The sequence below is a fragment of the Onychostoma macrolepis genome, chromosome 06, assembly GCF_012432095.1.
Source record: "Onychostoma macrolepis isolate SWU-2019 chromosome 06, ASM1243209v1, whole genome shotgun sequence".
NCBI lineage: Eukaryota > Metazoa > Chordata > Actinopteri > Cypriniformes > Cyprinidae > Onychostoma > Onychostoma macrolepis.
Genome location: NC_081160.1, coordinates 2,944,919 through 2,966,850, shown reverse-complemented (window position 1 = coordinate 2,966,850; position 21,932 = coordinate 2,944,919). Strand labels below are relative to the sequence as shown.

The 21,932-nt window shown below is 35.6% G+C and overlaps 2 protein-coding genes and 1 long non-coding RNA gene across 3 annotated transcripts; 2 read left to right on the top strand and 1 right to left on the bottom strand.

The window, feature by feature from the left end:
• Positions 1-944: 944 nt before the first annotated feature.
• LOC131542271 (regulator of G-protein signaling protein-like) lies at positions 945-13,429 on the bottom strand. The gene is given in 21 exon segments (XM_058778783.1): positions 945-1,254; positions 1,348-1,481; positions 2,185-2,309; positions 3,303-3,331; positions 3,334-3,440; positions 3,579-3,726; positions 4,504-4,636; positions 4,726-4,813; positions 5,957-6,074; positions 6,396-6,583; positions 7,510-7,606; positions 7,753-7,812; positions 7,888-8,098; positions 8,178-8,240; positions 9,218-10,068; positions 11,144-11,314; positions 11,617-11,718; positions 12,631-12,757; positions 12,844-12,918; positions 13,010-13,092; positions 13,236-13,429. Coding segments are annotated over 21 exon segments (3,063 nt in total). The 5' UTR covers positions 13,279-13,429; the 3' UTR covers positions 945-1,144.
• On the top strand, positions 8,040-9,546 carry LOC131542273 (uncharacterized). The gene is made up of 3 exons (XR_009271686.1): positions 8,040-8,180; positions 9,238-9,340; positions 9,413-9,546. It is a non-coding gene; the product is annotated as an uncharacterized LOC131542273 (long non-coding RNA).
• Positions 13,430-13,628: 199 nt separating the features above from the next.
• Positions 13,629-21,637, top strand: prkag1 (protein kinase, AMP-activated, gamma 1 non-catalytic subunit). The gene is made up of 13 exons (XM_058778785.1): positions 13,629-13,779; positions 15,376-15,427; positions 15,724-15,824; positions 16,767-16,848; positions 17,367-17,425; positions 17,518-17,563; positions 17,642-17,696; positions 17,777-17,903; positions 18,143-18,308; positions 18,425-18,462; positions 19,114-19,260; positions 19,927-20,026; positions 20,275-21,637. Exons 1-13 carry the CDS (start codon positions 13,771-13,773, stop codon positions 20,283-20,285), a joined length of 993 nt encoding a protein of 330 aa, XP_058634768.1. The 5' UTR covers positions 13,629-13,770; the 3' UTR covers positions 20,286-21,637.
• Positions 21,638-21,932: the final 295 nt, after the last annotated feature.

The window sequence follows — 21,932 nt, the reverse complement described above, 5'->3', positions numbered from 1 at the left end:
AAAACAAGCGGCTTTTATGATTCTTTTCCCCATGAGCTGCTGCTCCACATGATGAATGTTAGAGGATGCATGCCATTCTCCTTACAGTAGTGTTATTTTAGTATCATTCATACAGTACACTATTATCATTTTTATTAATATTGTGAATTAGTTTTATTTTTATATTTTCCGTTTTCATTTTAATTCTAGCTGGTATTAGTAATTGTTTTGGTTTTATCTGTTTCAAAGGAATAGTTCACCCAAAAAAAAAAAAATTAATTAAATGTGCTCACCCTCAGACCATCCAAGATGTTGATGAGTTTGTTTCTTCATCAGATTTGAAGAATTTTGTAGCATTGCATCACTTGCTCAGCAATGGATCCTCTGCAGTGAATGGGTGCCGTCAGAATGAGAGTCCAAACAGCTGATAAAAACATCACAATAATCCACACCACTCCAGTCCATCAGTTAATGTCTTGTGAAATGAAATGCTGCGTGTTTGTAAGAAACAAATCCATCATTAAGATGTTTTCAACTTCAAACCGTTGCTTTCAGTTGAAATATGAGTCCATAATCCATAATAACGCTCCTCCAGGGACAAAGTCCATCTCCTGTTGTCTCTCACATCAAATTCCATCCACATATTTAGAGCTGTTTTGGCTTGTAAAAAGTGCTTGATCTGTGCAGATTTCTCTCCTGATTCAGACCAGATGACTGGAGGAAGCGTTACTATGGATTATGGACTCGTATTTCGGTTTGAAGTTAAAAACTTCTCAAAGATGGATTTGTTTCTTACAAACACAAAGCTTTTGGCTTCACAAGACATTAACTGATGGACTGGAGTGGTGTGGATTATTGTGATGTTTTTATCAGCTGTTTGGACTCTCATTCTGACGGCACCCATTCACTGCAGAGCATCCATTGCTGAGCAAGTGATGGAAGGCTAAATTTCTCCAAATCCAAATGAGATGATCTACATCTTGGATGGCTTGAGAGGGTACGTTTTATCTTAACTTAATTTAAACAATGTATTTTATTTAAAGTAATTTTTTTCCATGAATATGGAGAACCAGGATTATAGCAGGGTTGGGTTTCGTTCATGGAGTAACTGTCACACACACAAACATGAAGAGCATCAGTCTGAACTGAAGTGGTTTAATGTCATTCATCGGACTGAGGGCTGCTGGGAAGCAGCAGGTGTGTAGTTGTATGACATCTGTGGCAGCAGCAGAACGAGGCCGTGTTGGGTGGAGAAGCGCAGGATGGCATCTTTAACTAGTCAAACACATCAGTAAAGGAGTTAAACCGTTCAAACACCGATAACGACTGCTCATGGTTTAGTACATGATGCCTGATCTCACTGCCCACCTTCAATGGATCTGACCGTCTTTATCTGCCGCAGGAGGTTAAAAGGATGCTGTTCCTGCAGACGAGAGGACGCTTTCGGATTCCTCAGTGCTTCAGTGGGGTACAGACGCTTCATCACCTTCAGACAACAAAACCTGTGAACGGGAACATGCACTTATTATGCCTAAACCTGTATATCTGCTATAGACCAAAAAACAAAAACAGCAAAACTTTTTTATTTTACAATAAAACTTTTTATTCCTGATTTGAATGTAATTTAAAATGTCATTTATAGTAATGTGTATTACCAACTTCACAAAATATTATTTCATCCAACCTTAAACTTTGCACTATATGAATAAAATTATAATCCTAATTCTAGCAAGCTAATATTAATAGAAAACTTTTTCATTTATATTTTTTTGTCTCAATTTGATTTAGTATTTTTCATTTTTATTTAGTTTCAATTTTGATTAAAATGGTAAACTAATACTAGCAAGTTACTATTGTATTGTACAGATTTGTTTTTTTTGTCCCAATTTGATTTATTTTTAAATTGTAGTATTTTTATACATTTTTATTTTTTATTATTAAAAAATGTATCTTAATACCAGCAAGTTAATACAAATAGCCAGCTTTTTCGTTTAGATTTGATTTATTTTTAATTATTATTATAATTAATAATAATCCTAATACTAGTAAGCTAATATTAATAGCAGTTCTTTTTTTTGTTTTTTTTGTTCAGAATTGTGTTTTTTGGTCCCAATCCTTTTGATTATTATTATTATTATTATACGACAGCTGACAGCTTTTCAATTTACACTACAGTCTGTGTGTGAAATCACAAAATCTCATCACTTTTTCCAGCAGAAGACGAGAACTGGAAACACATCCATCATAGCTGGATAGAAGAGAGTTCGGTCCACCTTCCCAGAGGCAAAGCGCTGCAGTATGCCGTCTTTCTGAGCCTCACTGGTGTTGACCTGAGTATAGTACGTACACACACACACACACACACACACACACGCACAATAGATTCCAGTGAATGCTGTTAGAGTTATTCAGATTAAAGATATTGATTGATCCATGTCTCTAAAGTAACATTTTCAATTGTTAAAAAGTTTTACATGTAAAGAAATGGCTAACACTTTACAATAAGGTCTCATTTGTTCATGATACAATAAAAAAATCCATGATAAAATACAACTGTTAATTGTTTGGTCATGTTAGTTCGCAGTGCATTAACTTAAGTTAATGGATACAACTTTTACAAATGCATTTTTTAAATCAAAAGGTGAAATAACATGAGATTAAATGCTGTAGAAGTATTGTTAGTTCACATGAGAGCTTATTGTAAAGTATTGCCAAGAAAGAAATAGCACTTTTGACATATTTGATTAAAATAATATCATATATCAGTCAGAAAAACATATCAAAACAAAAAATTACTTTATAACAAAGGCTTTTCAAACTGAGGTCCGGGGAAAAAACTCCTAATAACAAATATTAAACAAAACAAAACATTAAACTAACTAAATATAAAATTTAAAAAAATAAATAAATAATAAAAATAAAAATATAGAATTATATGAGTAGGAGGAGAATTTTTTTTTTTTATTATGTAACTTATTTAACTAAATATTTCCCAAATAATATTTTAGACAAATTTATAGTCATTGTTTTATTTGTTTATTATTCTTATTCTTATTATAAAAGACTGAAAATCCCTGCCTTTAACAACATTTATAAGCAGTTATTGTTTCTACTCTTTTGTGCTTATTGAGGCAATTTAACCAATTCAAGTACATAAATCAAAACACATATTGAAATAATTTTCTTTGATTCAGGGGTTTAGGTTAAGGTCTGGGTATTTCATGTTCTCTTTATCATTTTTCTTTTGATATACAATTAGTTATAAGCACTATCTAGCAGCTCATTTGTGCGGGTTAATATACGACAGACAGTATTATAGATACCATGAGCTTTGGAGAGAGATTTGAGTGGAGAATATGTTGATGATCAGCTCAGCTTTCTGGTGAAGCATGGCATAATCATTCTCACTGTACATGCCCTCTGATGCCATTATATCACCTGCGTCTGCCAAATGCCTGAACCTAGAAACTCAGAACAGATCAATACACTGCCTCAATCACAGACGCTGCTTTTAGAGATACTAAACAAAAACAGAAGAAGGGCTTTGTTCTGCTGTTGAATGGCGAGTATAGAGCGCCCTCTGCTGGACAGTCCCTGACCTCTCACACTCCATGTAGAAGGAAAGGTCATTGACCAAGAAGTCCACTATAACCGCTTTGTTGATAATGCTTCGCATCTTGGGTTTAAACTTCTCTCCGTCGCTGCTGATATCGGAGGACTGCTGGGCTTTGGAGCGAACAGCGCAAGCTGGATAAAAACAACAACAGGGTTTCTGCAGGTTTCATGAAGGTGAATTTAAGACTTTTTAAGACCAGTAAAGAAAATTTAAGGAATAAATTTAATGGAGCACAATACGTTAATATGGTCTCTAAATGTAAAAAAAAAAAAAAGCTTCAAATTTAAAAATATATCTCTAATACTAAAAATAAATAAATAATACATTCACTGTCCCATTTGATCACACTGCAAAAAAAAGTTCTGTCGTTTCCTAGTCCAAATGTCTAAAGATTCTTAAATCAAGATCCATTTACTTGAGAAGCAAAATGACAAAGATAAGAAGTCTTGTTTTATGAGAAATTGATCAAATTGATCAAAACGTTTATGGTTAAAACAAGATCAAATGTCTGCCAACGAGCTCAGAAAAATCAGCTGAATTTAAAGAGAAAACAAGTTTCCATTCCCCACTGACAGATATTTGTTCTTGTTTAAGCATCAACTCACTTAATTTTGTCCAGCTTCTCAGAAAACAAGACTTCATATCTTCAGTGTGCATCCCCAATAAATCTATGCTGATTTAAGGATGTTTAGATATTTGCATTTGCACAAGACCAAAATTACATTTTTTTGCAGTGCATGAAACATTTAATGCCATGAATTTAAGACTTTCTGCTCTGATTTTCTTAATGTGTAAAAATGTAAATGAATACTTTTTAAGAGCAGCAGAAACCCTGAAATGGGTTTTTGGTTGTCCTGCACTGATCTGATGACCTCTGCAGTGAACAGATGGACCATAGAGGGACTTACGCTGTGAGAAGTGCTTGTAGTCGTGTATCAGATAGTCTTCAAACTCAGTCCTGAAGTCACGGTCCTCTAGGGCAGACAGAAACTTCGTCACACTGCGGATAAAGCAGCTGAAAGCCGTCCACGCGTTTGTTTTCTAAAGAAGTTCACAAAAGAAACAAGCTCAATACTTGCTCAAAAATCATCTGAAAAGTGCAGGTTTTTGAATTTATTGAAATGTTTTACCAGTTTATACAGCAGCAGTGGACCTCTCAGATTCGATTCAGATGAAACGGGGGAACAAGAATAAAATGTTTCCTGATACTGTTTGAACCTGTTTGAGATCAAAGGGAACTATTTGTGCTGTATGAGACCACTGTAAAACACTCAAAACAATCAAAATAAATCTCTAATATCATCTAGACAGCACAAAGGTTAAAGGAATGTCAAGTCAAATTTATTTGTACAGCGCTTTTCACAATACACATTGTTTCAAAGCAGCTTTACAGATAATCACGATGTTACGGTTATAAATAATATCTTAATGTCTTCATGATCTTATAGTCACATTTAGCAGATCAAGCAGATGGGATTTGCTATAGAGTTTATATCAATTTACAAGAGCAAATAAATGTTCTATTCTTAGATGTTTTTTTTTCCAGAAGAAAAACCCAGTAATATCACGTGTCTCAATTTCAAAAGAAATCTTAAAATTCCAGACCAAAATTCACAGATTTCAGTGTAAATTCAAACCAGTGTTATTTGCATACTTATATTTATATACTTATACAGTATGTATTCAGTAATACTTTGAAAAAGCTTTTCTTTTTACATTTACATTTTAGTTTTAGTCATTATGTAACATGCTTTTGGCATTTTAAAATATAGCTTTAATTATTTATTTGATTTATTTTTAGTAATGTTTAGTACTTCAACTGTTTTATTTATTTCAGTTAGTTGCAAAGGCAATATTTCAGTTTTTTTAAGTTTAAGTAAAATTATTATATATATTAAGTTTCAGTTTTACACTAATATTTAGATTTTATTTTATATCAGCTTCATTTCAATTACCAAAAGCAATTTTTAAGAAGTTTAGTTTTATTTAACAATAACACTGATTCAAAAATTCCTCATCAAAAGACGATCAAATTATTTGAGCTGCTATCCACATTCATTTTATTGCTCTATACTTGCATTTCCTCTAATATATCTGAGACAAAGTTGATTGTTAAATAAATCATAACTGAGAATTCTACACTCTCAGAAAAAAAGTGCAAAGCTGTGACAGGGCTGGTGCACTTTCAAAAGGTGTTCTTTTAAAGTTCTAATATGTACTATTTAGGGGTAAATAAGGTACACAGATGTACCTTTTAGCTTTTGTAACTAAGGGTACTGACACAGTGACAGATTACCTTTTTTCTGCTGAAATAGCAAGTTCTGAGCAATAACATTTTCCCATAAGTTTATATAACAATACCATGTGGCCTCCAATGACTTGGCAATCAGATGCTGAATGGTGAAGATGACCTCTGGAGGAACCGTGTCCATCTGCGGCACACTGCTGATGATGTCCGCGCTGCACTGCAGGTACTCCACTGCAGGGGGAGACAGCGGACCATAGTGCTACTTCTTTCTTTTTTGGAGCATGCAAAACCCTTGTTTAAAGAACAGCATCATTTAATCACCCTCACGTCATTTCAAGCCTGTGTTATTTTCTTTCTTTTCTCCATGCAATGTACTTTGTCAGTACTGTCAGTTTGAATCTCTGCTAACATACTGCAGGCCAAACACCTTCCCAGTAAGATGATGTGAGGGTGAGTAAATGATGACAGGTGGTTCATTTGTTGGGTGAACTATTCCTTTGACACTGAATTGAATTGAAATAGCACCACAATATCACTTAATGAAAGCAGTACTGGAATCTTGTCGCCGAAAGAATTTGTCTACAATGATTCGGATTTTGGCCTTCTGTCGTTTGGGATCGATGGTGCGCAGAGATTCTGCTTCCTGGATGAAGAGCAGCGCTCCGTCCGCGTTGTGCTCCTGCAGGAACTGTCTGAAATGACCAGTGTGCTGAGATGATGTGAGGACCTCTTCAAATGACCTGGAATTCAGCAGAAAAAAGTTTTCTCAGTTTCAGAAATAATTTACCGTGAGATAACTAGTACGCTTTTAGAAATATTTCCAAACCAGACCCTCTGCTAAGTTTAAAGGAATAGTTCACCCCAAAATGAACATTTATACACTCTCAGGCCATCCAAGATGTAGATGAGTTTGTTTCTTCATCAGATTTGGAGAAATGTAGCATTGCATCACTTGCAGTGAATGGGTGCCGTCAGAATAAGAGTCCAAACAGCTGATAAAACATCACAATAATCCACAAGTAATCCACACCACTCCAGTCCATCGGTTAACATGTTGAGAAGTGAAAAGCTGTGTGTTTGTAAAAAATACTTCATCATTAATTGAGACTTGCTTCTGTCTAAAATATTAGTGCATATTCCATAATAGTGATTTCTCCAGTGAAAAAAATCATCTGGTCTGAATCAGGAGAGAACTTTGCTCAGATCAAGCACTGCTTACAAGCCAAAACCGTTCTAAACAAATATTTGGTAAATATTTGATTTTAATGTGAGAGACAGGAGGTGGACTTTGTCACTGGAGAAAGCATTATTATGGATTATGGTCTCATATTTAAGCCAGAAGTGATGGTTTGAAGGTAAAATCGTCTTAATGATGGACTGTTTCTTACAAACACACAGCTTTTCACTTCACAAGATGTTAACTAATGGTCTGGACTGGTGTGGATTATTGTGATGTTTTTATCAGCTGTCTGGACTCTCATTCTGACGGCACCCATTCACTGCAGAGGATCCATAGTGAGTAATGTTAAATTTCTTCAAATCTGTTCCCATGAAGAAACAAACTCATCTACATCTTGGATGGCCTGAGGGTGGGTACATTTTAAGCAAATTTTGATTTTTGGGTGAACTGTTCCTTTAATGTCAGGTAATGGAAACATGGGTGCACCTGGGTTTTGTAGATGGCTTTTCAAAAATAATGCTGTCCTTTTTGAGAGTTTTCATCCGGAGATTATTAGAACACTTTGCTTTAGATTCGGGCACATCTGGAAGTGAAGCATACAGTAAAGCAGGTTTGTATACAGTCTGCTAAAATGAACACACACATTTGACATTAAGAACACCACTGAAGAACAAATCTCTTATTTTTTTGCAAGTAACAATGAAATATTTAACATACAGTATGCAGTACCTTGAGCAAGGGGTGTTGTAATATCACTCTCTGTTGTGATCGATGGCTCCTCAGATGCATCTGCACAATACAAGCCAGAGAATGTGAGTCATCGTGAGAGGTCTTGAAAGAGGCCAGTGTACTGTGTGTTCTCACCTGTGTTGTACTTGTGCAGCAGTGATCCTCCTCTCTGTAGGTCTTGCAGAGCCACTAAAGCCCAGCTGTCCTGAGACAGAGCGTCGGGGTCGAGACGACTGGAGCATCCTCCACACAACACTAACGCCTCCGTCTGAGTGAAGTGAGCTTCTGTTTCTGTCTCGAAACCACAGAACAGCAGCTCCTCTTCAATCTCCTCACTACAAGAGCTCTGAAAGACATGGGAGAAGGTTCCTGGAAACTGCAGTGAAAGCATCCACTGGTTTGAGGCATTAGTTTAGGGCACTCACCAGGTGAGACACTAGAGCTTTATCCTCTGCATCTAAAAATGAGTCATAAACATCTTGTAGTTCCTGTAAATAGAACATATGCCAGATCTTATCACTTAACAAATACACTACCATTCAAATGTTTTTTTGTTGTTGTTGTTATGCTTGTGAAAGAAGCATAAGGCTGCATTTATTTGATCAAGAATGCAGTAAAATCCTGAAATATTTTTAGAATTTAAAACAGCTTTTTTCTATGTGAATATATGTTAAAATGTAATTTATTTCTGTGATCAAAGCTGTATTTTCAGCATCATTACTCCAGTCTTCAGTGTCACATGATCCTTCAGAAATCATTCTAATATGCTGATTTGCTGCTCAAGAAACTTTTCTGATTATTATCAACGTTGAAAACAGTTGTGCTGCACAATATTTTTGTGGAAACTGATACTTTTTTTTTCAGGATTCTTTGATGAATGGAAAGTTCAAAAGAACAGCATTTATTTGAAATATAAATCTTTTGTAACATTATAAATATATATATATTTTTTAATGAATTTAATGTGTTCTTGCTGAATAAAAAGTATTAATTTCTTTAAAAAAATAAATAAATCTTACAGAAATTGTAGCAAACCGTCCATTATTTTGACTGGACAATTCATTTTATAATGAAAATTAATGGTGAGCAGTGGCTGTCCAAGTTTCTAAAAGCATTAAGCGAAGATCCCAAAGAATGCTTGAATTAATAATAATGTAAAAAAAATAATAATAATTTGAATGCATTGTAAAATGCTTTGGATTAAAATCATAAGCTAAATATGAAAAGTCTTATCGGAGTATCTCTATATGACAGATGAAAGATTAGTGACATTAGCCAAAATGAGAAAATAATTTCAAAAGTTTTAATTTGATCCATTCTGATGAATACTTATTAACACAAACCATGTGGAATAATGTGCACTGATTAATCATGCACAATTAAGACCAAGGACATGTTTTAAGAAAGTCAAATTTGATTGCATGTTAACTTGAAAGCAAAATGAACTCATTTAAGTGACATATACCTTGCTTATTTCATATTTAGCCCTGTAAATCCATGGGACAGCCGCACTGTTGGGCAGAAGAGAACGCAGATGGTGGCTGGTGTTTGAATCCAGTCGTTCACAGCATGGCATGTTCTCTTTCAGGTACTTCTCTATTATCCGCTGGGCCACTGTCTGTCTCTGTGCGCAGACTGGATCTTCTCCTTGTGCTTTCAGAACCAGCTGGAGGAAAAAGTCCAGATCCTCCAAGAGATCCAGCATCTGCTGCTTTTCCACCAGGTCTTGGGCTTTCAGATAAGACCTAAGAGGACCTGCAGCCAGAGCTTCGGCAGACAGGGCCGGCTGGAGATAGCAGTGGACATCTGATGGTGGAGTATGAACGTTCACACAGCAGGGGATCTGACACGCTGGAGTTTGGGCGCATGTGTGATGGACAATAGCTTGGACAGAGGTTTGTGTATTTCTCTGAGGAGGATGTGCTATGTTTGAACACTTTAGATCCTCCTGGCCGGCTGGTGGAAGCCACAAGCAGATGCTGTTGGACTGTGAACGGACTGGCTTACATGAACTCCACAGGAGCCGTTTGCTGCGTTTACTGCAGTAGGATTTAGCAGGGATCAGCGTGGGATTCATCTTGCACCGTTCACGCTCACGTGAGGAGGGAGATGGAGCAGGAGGACAGGAAAAAGATGTGTATTTCTCTACAATGGGCTGACATTCAGGCACACGCCACAGCCAGGATTTACAGCAGTGTAAGAACTGAGGAAGCCAATACGACTGCATCCGGCACAGAGCTTTCTTTCTCATCTCTGCCAAAACACGCTTCTGGGCACTAAGTGGGCATTCTTTGGTCAGAAGCTCAGTCATGTCCTCTAAAAACATACAATATGATAACATATTCAGTAATTAGTACAGACGAAATTAAAAGACAAAAAAACCCAAAAAATCATTATACCGTTCAAAAGATTGGAGTAAGTAAGAATTATTTTAAAGAAATTAAAACTTTTTTTTTCCAGCAAAGACACATTAAATTGATCAAGAGTGACAGTAAAGACATGTATAATATTATAAAGATGTCTATTTCAAATACATGCTGTTATTTTGAACTTTTTGTTTATCAGAGAATCCTTAATTTTTTTATCAGGGTTTCCACAAAAATGTACGGTAGCACAACTTGATAATAAATCAGAAATGTTTTTTGAGCAGCAAACAGGGTTATTACTACAAACTAAATCTAAACATATTAAACTTATTTTTGTTAATTGAAATAAAGATGAAATAGAATAAAATATAAATATTGAAAAAAGGAATGAATTAAACTAAATGAAAATTAAAAATTTCAACTGAAATACATTTAATTTGAAGTACTAAAATCACTAACTGGAAATAGATCAAAACTAAAACTGAACTAAATCTGAAATAAAAATACATTAAAATTAAATAGTAATATTTAAAAAGATATATATTTAAAACAAAAACCGAGAAAGGCACGTAAAAAGTTACTAAAATAAGCTAAAATCAAAATGAAAACTACAAATACAAAAATAAAAGCTAATTCATAATATAAATTAAAATTACAATAGTATTTAAATAATACTAAATTTAAAAAACCGGCACCAAATGAGCATATTGAATGATTTCTGAAGGATCATGTGACACTGAAGACTGAAGTAATAATGCTGAAAACTCAGCTTTGATCAAAACAATAAATTACATTTTACAATATAATCACATAGAAAACAGCTATTTTAGCTTGTAATAATATTTCACAGTACTGTTTTTATTGTATTTTTGATCAAATAAATGCAGCCTTGGTGAGTAGAACACTCGTCTTTCAAAAATATTAACAAATCTTACCGACCCCAAACTTACGATAGCGTAATAACAGAGGAACAGAAATACTGTGGTATTTAAGGGAAGAGGAGAAGAACACATGCACTGCCTCACCTGTGTGTATATGGCAGACAGACAGGATGGCAGAGCCTTCGCTCAGGTGAGAAAGTCTGATCGCTTTGTTAAGTGCTTGACGATTCAGAGTCTGAAACTCATCTTCATTTTTTTCTTCTTTCATGCTCAACAACATGGACACTCTCACACAGAAAAGAAGAAGCTCCTCCTCTGCTCGAAAACACATTACACATGCAGCATAAGCACTGGCAAAATTTCGTTTTCATTCATTTATTTGGCATTTTGCCTATATTCAGTTGGGACAGTATGGAGGACAGAATGCAAAGTGGGAGACAAGATCAAAACATCAGAGCGCTACCCACAATGCTATTGGCTCTACTAACTTTAATTTTAAATGTAAATCTGATATAAAAACTTGACTCTAACTGCAGAATTGGAGGTCTTGTAAAATTAAACTGGTTTGAATGCTTAATGAATTTAAAAGAATAATGTAAATCAGTGCAGTCTCACACCAGCAGCGCCCTTGAGAAACGAACGAAATCTCTGGATTCCCCTCACGCTGCCGAGACACTTCCTGAACAGCCACTGATCTGCCAGAGTCCATTTCAAATCCTCTGAAAAAAAGCATCATTAAAACCAAAAAAGACAAAACTAATACTATATATTAAAATAATTTACCCCAAAATTTCATAAAAACCAAAACAAATTCCTGAAAACAATCACCGTTAGGCCATCCAGGCTCGTTTCTTCATGGGAACAGATGGAGAAATGTAGCATTGCATCACTTCTTCACCAATGGATCCTCTGCAGTGAATGGGTGCCGTCAGAATGAGAGTCCAAACTGCTGATAAAAACATCACAATAATGCACAAGTAATCCACACCACTCCAGTCTATCATTTAACATCTTGAGAAGAGATAAGCTGCATGTTTGTAAGAAACAAATCCATCAAGAAATTTTTAACTTCAAACTGTTGCTTCTGGCTAAAATATATTGCTCTTTCCACTGAAAAAGTCCTCCTTGACGATCAAAAACAGTCCAACACAGCTCTAAAAAATATGTGAGTAAATTTTAATGTGAGAGAAGACATGCAGGCAATAGACTTTTCCAATGGAGGAAGCATTATGTATTATGAACTTGTTTTATTGGCCAAAAATGACGGTTTAAAGTTAAAACATCTTAATAATGGATTCGTTTCTTACAAACATGCAGCTTTTCTCTTCTCAAGACATTAACTGATGGACTAGAGTGGTGTGGATTATTGTCATGTTTTTATCAGCTGTTTGGACTCTCATTCTGACGGCACCCATTCACTGCAGAGGATCCACAGGTGAGCAAGTGATATGCTACATTTCTCCAAATCTGTTCTGATGAAGAAACAAACTCACCTACATCTTGTAGATGTCCTGAGGGTGAGGACATTTCCATCTAATTAAAATTTTTTGGGTGAACTATTCCTTTAATGTGACCCACACCAGACAACTTTCATAGAAGCACATATCACTGTCATGTGAACGTAATATTACCTGTGGATTTACAGGATACAAAGTCAAGGATCTCTGTGCAGAGAATGAAATTGTGATAGAGCTCCGTTTGTTTGAAGTAAACCATCCGATGCATGTCTAACCATTTCAGAAATGCTCCAGTGTTCACCTGACAGTAAATATGTTTACAGATATTAGATGTTTTGGCCAACAGCTATGGTGGTCTGGTTAATATTCTCATAAATAACATCCTACCTGAGCAAAGGGCACATTTGGCCACATTAACCACTTGTTTTGTTTGAGCATGTAGAGAGGGGTTTGCCCAAACACCTAAAAACAGGACAAACATGTATGATCGGTCCAGGATAGACAACACATTAAAGATATGGAAATGAGGAGCAGATATAAGATTTCATCTTACTGGAAGACTTAGAAATGTATTGAAGAAATCCACAAAAACTTCATCTTTTAGGAGAAACTTGAGCTCCATGTTGTTGTTTTTCTCTGCAAATATGTGTTGATAAACTTCAAGATTATTTTAATGAACAACTCTGATACCCTTGCAATGTATTCGAGGTTTGCTAGTTGGGTTTAATACATGTTATAGCCGTTGGTTGTGTTTCTGGTTCGTTCCTAACTTAACTTACCCTGTTGGTCAGCATGTTTTCCTGTGGTTTGCTGTGGTCTCATTTCTAACTTGTTAAAAATTATGGCTAAGCAAATAGTTTTCTGTTGCCTTGGCAACGCTTTTATTTACTCCTCTTCTGCTTAGAATCGTTGTACTTTTAGTTTTGTTTTATATACTGCCAAATTAAATAAATACAAATCTAAATACAACGTTTATCTACCACACTTAGGCTCTCACTACAGTGGTCGAGATATGTTTTAGACTATAGTGTTGTTATATAATTCATATTTATTTGATTTTATAACCAGTTTATCAACAGGATTATGTACGATTATGCATTGTTATTATTAAGTAGAAGCGCGCACACGTGTGTGTCGTCACATCCGGTCGCGGCCTCCGCATCGGTCTTCCTCATCCTTGAAGAAGTCTGTCAGAGCAGCGGGACCAGAGACGAAATACACATCATTTCAGCTACCGGAGACCGAATTAAACTACATTTCTGCGCTCTGAAGTCGAAGTAAACATCTTTAGCTTCTTCACACCGTGAATGGATCATGGAGTGTGTAAGTAGTGCGAGTTTAAACTGAGACAGAGTTGATCTGACAGCCGATAGGTCTAACGTTAACTGACTAAAGGCGGTTTTTGTTTGTTATTGTGTTATAATATACAAAACAGCTAATATCGGCTCAAATGTTAAGATAGAGCGCTAAGTGTTATTAGTAGGGTGAGTCTTGTGTCGTGTAGTATTTTCCATTCATTTGAAGTCAGTTACAGTTCGCCTGCGGTTAACTTACGTTAGTGCTGTGCTGCTAGTTAACTGCTGTTACACTAGTACTGCGTTTACTGCACTAATACTCTACTGCAGTTACTGTAATGCTGGACAAATTCACTGCTGTTACTCTAGAACTCTAGTATGAATTTACTTACATTTGCTGTTGTTACTTTAGTACAGTCAGTTCTGTTGCTTTTACACTAGTAGTGCTTCAGTTTGCTGTTGTTAGTACAGTATTTATCTTATTATCAGTGTTTAACCTAACAATGTTTGAGCTAGTAAGCTGTGAGGTTTCTCACTGATATCTGTCAGCTCTCTCAGTTATTGGTCAGTTAACAGGCAGAGCTAAACTAGTCGGGAATAGACAGAGCTCAAGCTTTGAGGTTTAACTCAAATTGTCTGAAGCTATGGAGTTAAAAAAAAAAGGAGTTAATTAATGTATAACAACATCAATTCTTTCAAGCGAGCAGAACTGTCCTGCTGTTAACTCCTCTGGTTAATATGTATTTACTAGATACATTTTAGCCTTTGGTTAGTTGAATATAACAGCTCGAAATCAACTTTTTGTTAACCCTCTCCTAACTCAGAAATTTGTATATCAAATACAATACATTAAAGGCCCCTAAATGATCAACACGATCAAAACGTTGCTGAAAGTCCTGTTGGACACAATTTACTACATGCCTTCTGTTGTCTGATTGATGGTTTATACTTTTTTTTTTTTAGCAAGTAAAATGTCTTTTAGTATCATTTTACAAAGTCCACCTTCAGGTTGTTCATGTGTCTTTTTGTTGTAAAATCTTTACTGATTTTTATATAATAAACGTATAGATAGAAAAGGTCGTAGTGCCAAACACTCGTCCGAAAGTCCAGTAGACCAATAATATAAGGTGCGTAGATCCAAAAAATACAAAGCTTTATAGACAAAGGAGATCCGGAAGAGTTAATACCCAAAAATGTTTTGCACTCCTGCACCTTTGCACTTTTTTGCACAATTTAGTGACCTCTGACCTTATGATATAAGCCTTTTTGGACTGGTTGGATGAGTGTGGATCTCCTTTGTTTATACAATAAACGTAAAAATAACTGATACTGTTAGTAATATTTCAAAATGAACACTTACTAGACTGAAGCAACTTAGCTTTACTTGAGTATACAGTACATGCATCATTTATTGGCAAAAAATCAGTGAGTGTCAAATATGATCATTAGGCTTTTGAGGAATTTATTTTGTCTAAAGGTTCAATAAACTTTAAAATGTGATTTTTCTAACTATTATTTCTTGTTTCAGGATTTACAGGGTTAATCAGCAAGAACTTTTATCACATTTATAAGGGAAAAATGAAAGTGAGCTTTGAATGTTCACATCTTGACATCTGTTTTTCAGGTTCCTGCTGTTCTAGATGAGTTGGACGGTAAAAAGGAGGCGCACATAGAGGGTAAGAATGTGAATAAATAAAGATGATACTGTAGTCCTGCGATGACCTGCAGCTCATGTGCGAGATATGAAAGCAGAGCCGAGCAGGGGTTTGACTTCAGTGTTTGGAATGAAATCTGAGACTGAAGTGACAACAGAAATATGATCCAGTGACAATTTGTTCTCTGACACTTTTTCTCTCATATTTTCATGTTTTTTTTGTTATGCTTGTTCATGATTAAATTTTTTAGACTATGCTTTTTCAAGCATTAAAATAGCAAATTATTCATTTTGGGTTTTCCCTTTATTTCAAACCAGATCCTGAGTATAATGTCTACACCCGCTTCATGAAATCCCACCGCTGCTATGACCTGGTGCCCACCAGCTCAAAGTTGGTGGTGTTTGACACTTCTCTACAGGTTGGTTTTCAGAAGAAATCAAATGTTGTTAAATGTGCAACCTTGTTTAGAACCTATTCATTTCCATTATATCACACATTTCTGTGTGAAACAAAACAAACAAACATGATTTTACTCATCATTAAAAGAAAAGTTCTCTCAAACATGAAGGTTTGCTGAAAAGGTACTTACACTCAGGCCATCCAAGATGAAGATGAGTTTTTCTTCATCAGATTTGAAGAAATGTAGCATTCCATCACATGCTTACCAGTGAATGGGTGCCGTCAGAATGAGAGTCCAAACAACTGATAAAAACATCACAATAATCCACACCACTCCAGTCCATCAGTTAACGTCTTGAGAAGTGAAAAGCTGTGTGTGTTTGTAAGAAACAAATCCATCAAGATATCATCAGCTCTTTGGACTTTCGTTCTGACGGCACCCTTTCACTGCAGAGGATCCATTGGTAAGCAAGTTATGGAATGCTACATTTCTCCAAATCCAAATGCAGAAACAAACTCAGCTACATCTTGGATGGCCTGAGGGTGAGTGCATTTTCATGTTTGGATGAACTATTCCTTTAATTAATTAGATCATGTAAAGTGTCCGTTCCACTCCAGAATACAGCAAGTCTGAATGTGCATTTGCTAAAACTATGCCTAAAAAGCATTTTGGCTATTTTGTAACATTATTTATATAAAAAAGTGATGTTAGCAGGAAAGGTATGTTGTTTAAGAGATAGAAGACATTATTACTTTTTGATAAAAGATAAGTAATATACATACACACAAAATATTTGGAATGATATGAATAATTGATATTAGAATCAGGCACATGGGGTCAGTATTGATTTCATGTTGACTTTAGGGGTTGGATATATTTGCTCTGTACTTTGAGCCAACATTCATGACATGTAAGCTGTCCGAGTGCCTGCTGGTTAATTTGTGTTTGTGTGGTTACCAGGTGAAGAAGGCGTTCTTTGCTCTAGTGTCTAATGGAGTGAGAGCAGCGCCTCTCTGGGACAGCAAGAAGCAGTGCTTTGTTGGTAAGCAAGGTTTTTTTGGAAATGTAAATATAGTGTGATTGTTTGATAAGATGTTTTGAACTGCATTCACAATAAATTGATATTACATAATGAAAATCATCAAGGGAAGATCGGATCCATTGCGATTTGATTGGATCAAGTTAGACTGTGTTGTTTATATTTTTCCCTATCCATGTGGTTTTGATTGCATCAGCAAAAAAATAAAAATTCAGATGTGGAGCAAGTTATTTTATTTTTTTTTTTTTTGAAAGATTACACAACCATTTTTGGGATTTGGGTTCAGTTGAATTTTTTTTCCACATTAAATTGGTCAGTGACAGTAAAGGCATTTAGAAGAGACTTGATTCAAAAACATTGAAAAATCTTACTGGACTCAAACATTGAAATGGTGTAATAATAATAATGTAAAAATGTAATTATATTTAAATAACTAATTTACAAACATTAATTGTTATTGGAACAAATGTCTTGAAAGTAATTCTGATTTAACTTGTGTCTTGTTTTGCTTTCTATTGTAGGTATGCTGACCATCACAGATTTCATCAATATACTTCATCGCTATTACAAGTCTCCTCTGGTAAAATTTGTTAAGACTGTTATTCTCCCATTGATATTGATAAGTCTTTTTGAGGAACATTTAAAAAATGTTTTTTTCTTTTTCTGTTTTAGGTCCAGATATACGAATTAGAAGAACACAAAATAGAAACATGGCGAGGTGGGAATGAGTTGTATGTGTATTCATGAGGTCTACTATGATGTGTGAGCCTGTGACTGATCTATCTTTTTTCTATAGAGGTCTACTTGCAAGACTCCTTCAAACCTCTCGTCAGCATATCACCCAATGCCAGGTTAGAGTTTGTAAGAGTGCAGATTGAATGCTTTTGTTAGAGAGTTGTGATTACACCTTATGTTTTTCTCTCTCTCTCAGCCTATATGATGCTGTTTCGTCTCTACTGAAGCATAAGATCCACAGATTACCCGTCATTGATCCTCTAACAGGAAACACACTCTACATCCTGACACACAAGAGGATCCTCAAATTCCTGAAGCTCTTTGTAAGTTTCCTGCCCTGCCCTGTAACCACTCACTGAATGTTTTCTGTGACGCATGAAGTTAAATATAGACATTCATGTATTTGGCAGTAGTCTGTCACTGAGCGGTTGCTGTAACTCTGTCACAACTTTTTAAGCAACTATTTCTAAATTTCCGGTTTACTCCTCTATTGGCCCAACTTGGAATTTTGTTTTCTTTCTAGAAACACAGTCTTCATGTTTATGTTAATGATCTCCGACAGATATCTGAGATGCCCAAGCCTGCGTTTCTGTCTCAAACGCTGGAGCAGCTGAACATTGGAACGTTTCACAACATCGCAGTGGTTCACTCGGATACGCCGCTCTACGCCGCGCTCGGCATCTTCGTGGATCAGAGAGTGTCTGCCCTTCCTGTGGTGGATGAAAATGGTGAGAGGAAATGAATACATTACTTTTTATATATTGTAAATTACAAATCTGTGGTTTTATTTTCTTCCTCCTCACATGATGTGTTTTCGTGGTTTCTCTCTCCTTTTTGCCGACAGGACGTGTGGTCGACATCTACTCCAAGTTTGACGTTATAGTAAGTTTTGTGTGTTTGTGTCTGTTGTTTCTAACTAGAACGCTGGACATTAAGCTGTGCTGGTGGTGTTAGATTATTGAATGTGTGTGTGATGGTGTTTCCGTTTCGATTGGACTCAGTGTGTCTAAAGCCTCTGGTGTTTTTCGTATTGATCAGCTTGAGGGAATGCAGCCACTGCAGCACATGATCTCATACTCATAATGCTGTGGGTTTTTAACATTATGTCCTTAATTTAATATCTTACAGGAATAGTTCACCCAAAAATGAAAATTCTGATCCAAGATCTATCCAAGTTGTAGATGAGTTTGTTTCTTCATAGGAAAAGATTTGGAGAAATGTAGCATTCCGTCTCCGATGGATCGTCTGCAGCGAATGAGAGTCCAAACAACTGATAAAAACATCACAAGGAACATCATTAAGACGTTTTTAACTTCAAACTTTTGTTTCCGGAGTCCATAATCCATAATAACATTTCCTCCAGTTAAAAAACCCATCTCCTGTTGTCTCTCACATTAAAATCCACACACACATATTTGTTTAGAGCTCTTTTGGATTATTATGGATAGATTTTTAATTATTTTTTTTGGGTGAACTATTCCTTTAAAGTCTCTGTGTTGTATCTCTCAATCTGGTTTTCTTATCATCACACAGAATCTGGCCGCTGAGAAGACATACAATAACCTGGACATCACCGTGACTAAAGCCCTCCAGCATCGCTCGCAGTATTTTGAGGGTGTGCTCACCTGTCGAGCCAGTGAGACGCTAGAGGCCATTATCAACCGACTGGTGGAGGCTGAGGTGAGAAACACACATGCTGCTCAAATGTTTGGGGTCTGTAAGATTAAAAAAAGTCTCTTCTGTTCACCAAGGCTGCATTTATTTGATCAAAAATAGTTAAAAACAGTAATATTGTGTAACATTATTACAATTTAAAATAACTGTTTTCTATTGAAATATATATATATATATATATATATATATATTTGTAAAATGTTTGTTATAGTAATGCAAAGCTGAATTTTCAGCATCATTACTCCAGTCTTCAGTGTCACATGATCGTTCAGAAATCATTCTAATATGCTGATTTACTGCTCAAGAAACATTTCTGATTATTATCAATGTTGTAAACCGATGCTGCTTCGTATTTTCATGGAAACTGTGATACATTTAATCTTTCAGGATTCTTTGATGAATAGAAAGTTCAAAAGAACAGCTTTTATTTGAAATAGAAATCTTTTGTAACATAGATGCCTTTACTGTCACTTTTGTCCTTGCTGAATAAAAGTTTTAATTTCTTAAAACAAAAAAAAAACGTGTGTGTGAGTGAGTGAGTGTTTGTTTTCAGATGGTTTTGATTTGACTGATAAATAAAACATAAAACTTTCAGTTGTGCATGTATGTTTGGATGGACAGATGAAGATGATGTAATCACACAGACTGATGTGTGTGTGTGTTGTTTTTTAGGTGCACAGGTTAGTGATCGTGGATGAGCAGGAGGTTGTGAAAGGCATCGTGTCTCTGTCTGATATCTTACAGGCGCTGGTGCTCACCAATGGAGACGACGGTAAGACTGCATTATGATATTGTGAAGCATTAATGCTCATATTCTGTTATTTCAGTGGAACACAAAATAATCTTTATATAACCTTTTCCATATGACCAAAAAACACCAAAATGCACTTTTACAGTTGACTGTATGACTTCAGTTGTTAAGAATCGGATACAAATTTTAGCCGTTTGTTTTAAATCCTACTGGTAATGTTAGTTGGACTGATTCATTTTTGATTGATTATTTACTTTTTTCCTCTTCAGGAAGTGCTTGATGGAAGTAGAGACAAGTGAAGGAGAACGCCTCTGTATTTCCTCTTCTCTCAATAAGCCACAAGGAGTTCCAGAAGAAGGATTGATAGAGACAGACGTCTATGGCAAACAACCATCCCAAACACAGGAGATAATAAAGCACAACCGATTACAGTGAAGTGAAGAAAGAGACATGCTGAGAAAAGACATTGCTCTTCTAAGAACAAACTCTTTTAATCATAGAGCCTCCGTACCGCTTCAGGGAGTCTAAAAGGAAATTACATCATTTTAATTGGACAGAATTCGAATGATTTTAATTCTGTCACTCGGCACACTGTTCTTGCTGACGTGACAGCCTTCGTTCATGTTATTTCCCTCACAGAAGGACAACAGACGAGCACTGGAAATGCAGATGAGATTTTTTGTGCAGGTGCTTAAGGTGTCAATGGAGAAGATACCGAGTATGAACTGAAACATTTCGTTATTGATCTATCATGTGGGCATTTGATATTGAAGAGTTTCAATCTGAATCGGTCTGTTTCCACACTACTCACTGATACAGTCGCTCCAGCAGTATTCAGAGGAAGCTTGATTGCTTTATTCGGATCCAGTTTCTCTGAACATCAAACCAGAGCCATTTCAACTTGCTTTATAATGTGAACATGGAGTGCTTTGCTATGTTTTGAAATTAACCATTGAATATTTATAGCATTGGAAAAACCATTACAGCTCCATAATATTATCATCATGTATTTTTTAGTATATTATCAGATAAATTTGATCTTCCCTGTTGTTTTGGGCCAGACAGACAATTTTATGCCTGATGCAGATGTGTGTTTTACTTCTAGTTGCTCTTAACATGTTGCTACTGATTTTATTCTGCTTCAGTTGTTTTCAGCTCCATGATCTCAGTGGCTTTTATCAATGCTTTGACGTGAAGAGGAAGCAGAGTGTTTTTATAGATAAAACATCAGAAGCGGCCACTGATCTCCTGTCAGCTGTGCATTATGGGTAAATTGTAATGTCATTTCAGTTAGATATACTTCCACAATTAGCTGTTGATGTAATTTGACAAAAATGTACCGTAGGGTCCAACAGCGAAAATGCTAGTTTTTCATGTTTGTTACCCATCACGAGAAACATCAGATCGGCTCTGGACGACTCGCACTTCTCTTGTTTTTATTGTAGCTTGTTTTGCTATGAGAATAGATCATTCCATCATTTTATTGTAATATATTTTGCTGGTATATTTCTCTCTGTAATAATTGTTATGCCACATAAGGTGGATCTGTAAGTACACCTGAACTGTTTTCTAATGCTCTCATGTCAAAGATGTTTTATTCAAGGCACAAGCAAATAAAATCTATTCAGTTTATCAGTTGTTGCATTTCTTATTTTGGATAAACTGAGCACTTTTGTGGAACCAAGCATTTTTTCCCCCAAGATTCTTTAATGAATAGAAAATTCAAAAGCACAGCATTTATTTGAAATATAAATATTTTATAACGCTACAAATGTTTTTACTGCCACTGATTTTATGCACACTTGCTGAATAAAAGTATGAATTTACATTGACATTTTTCATAACCTTCAACGAACATTGTGAAGATCACGAATGACATTTGTCTTCTAATCTTCTCTGGCATCTAAAAAATATATATATTTTTTTG

What these genes read in the sequence shown, in the direction of transcription:
- prkag1 (XM_058778785.1), top strand. An exon ending in TCAAATTCCTGAAGCTCTTT is followed by an intron (nt 17,904 to 18,142) that starts GTAAGTTTCCTG and finishes GATCTCCGACAG; the next exon opens with ATATCTGAGATGCCCAAGCC. An exon ending in ACCGACTGGTGGAGGCTGAG is followed by an intron (nt 19,261 to 19,926) that starts GTGAGAAACACA and finishes GTTGTTTTTTAG; the next exon opens with GTGCACAGGTTAGTGATCGT.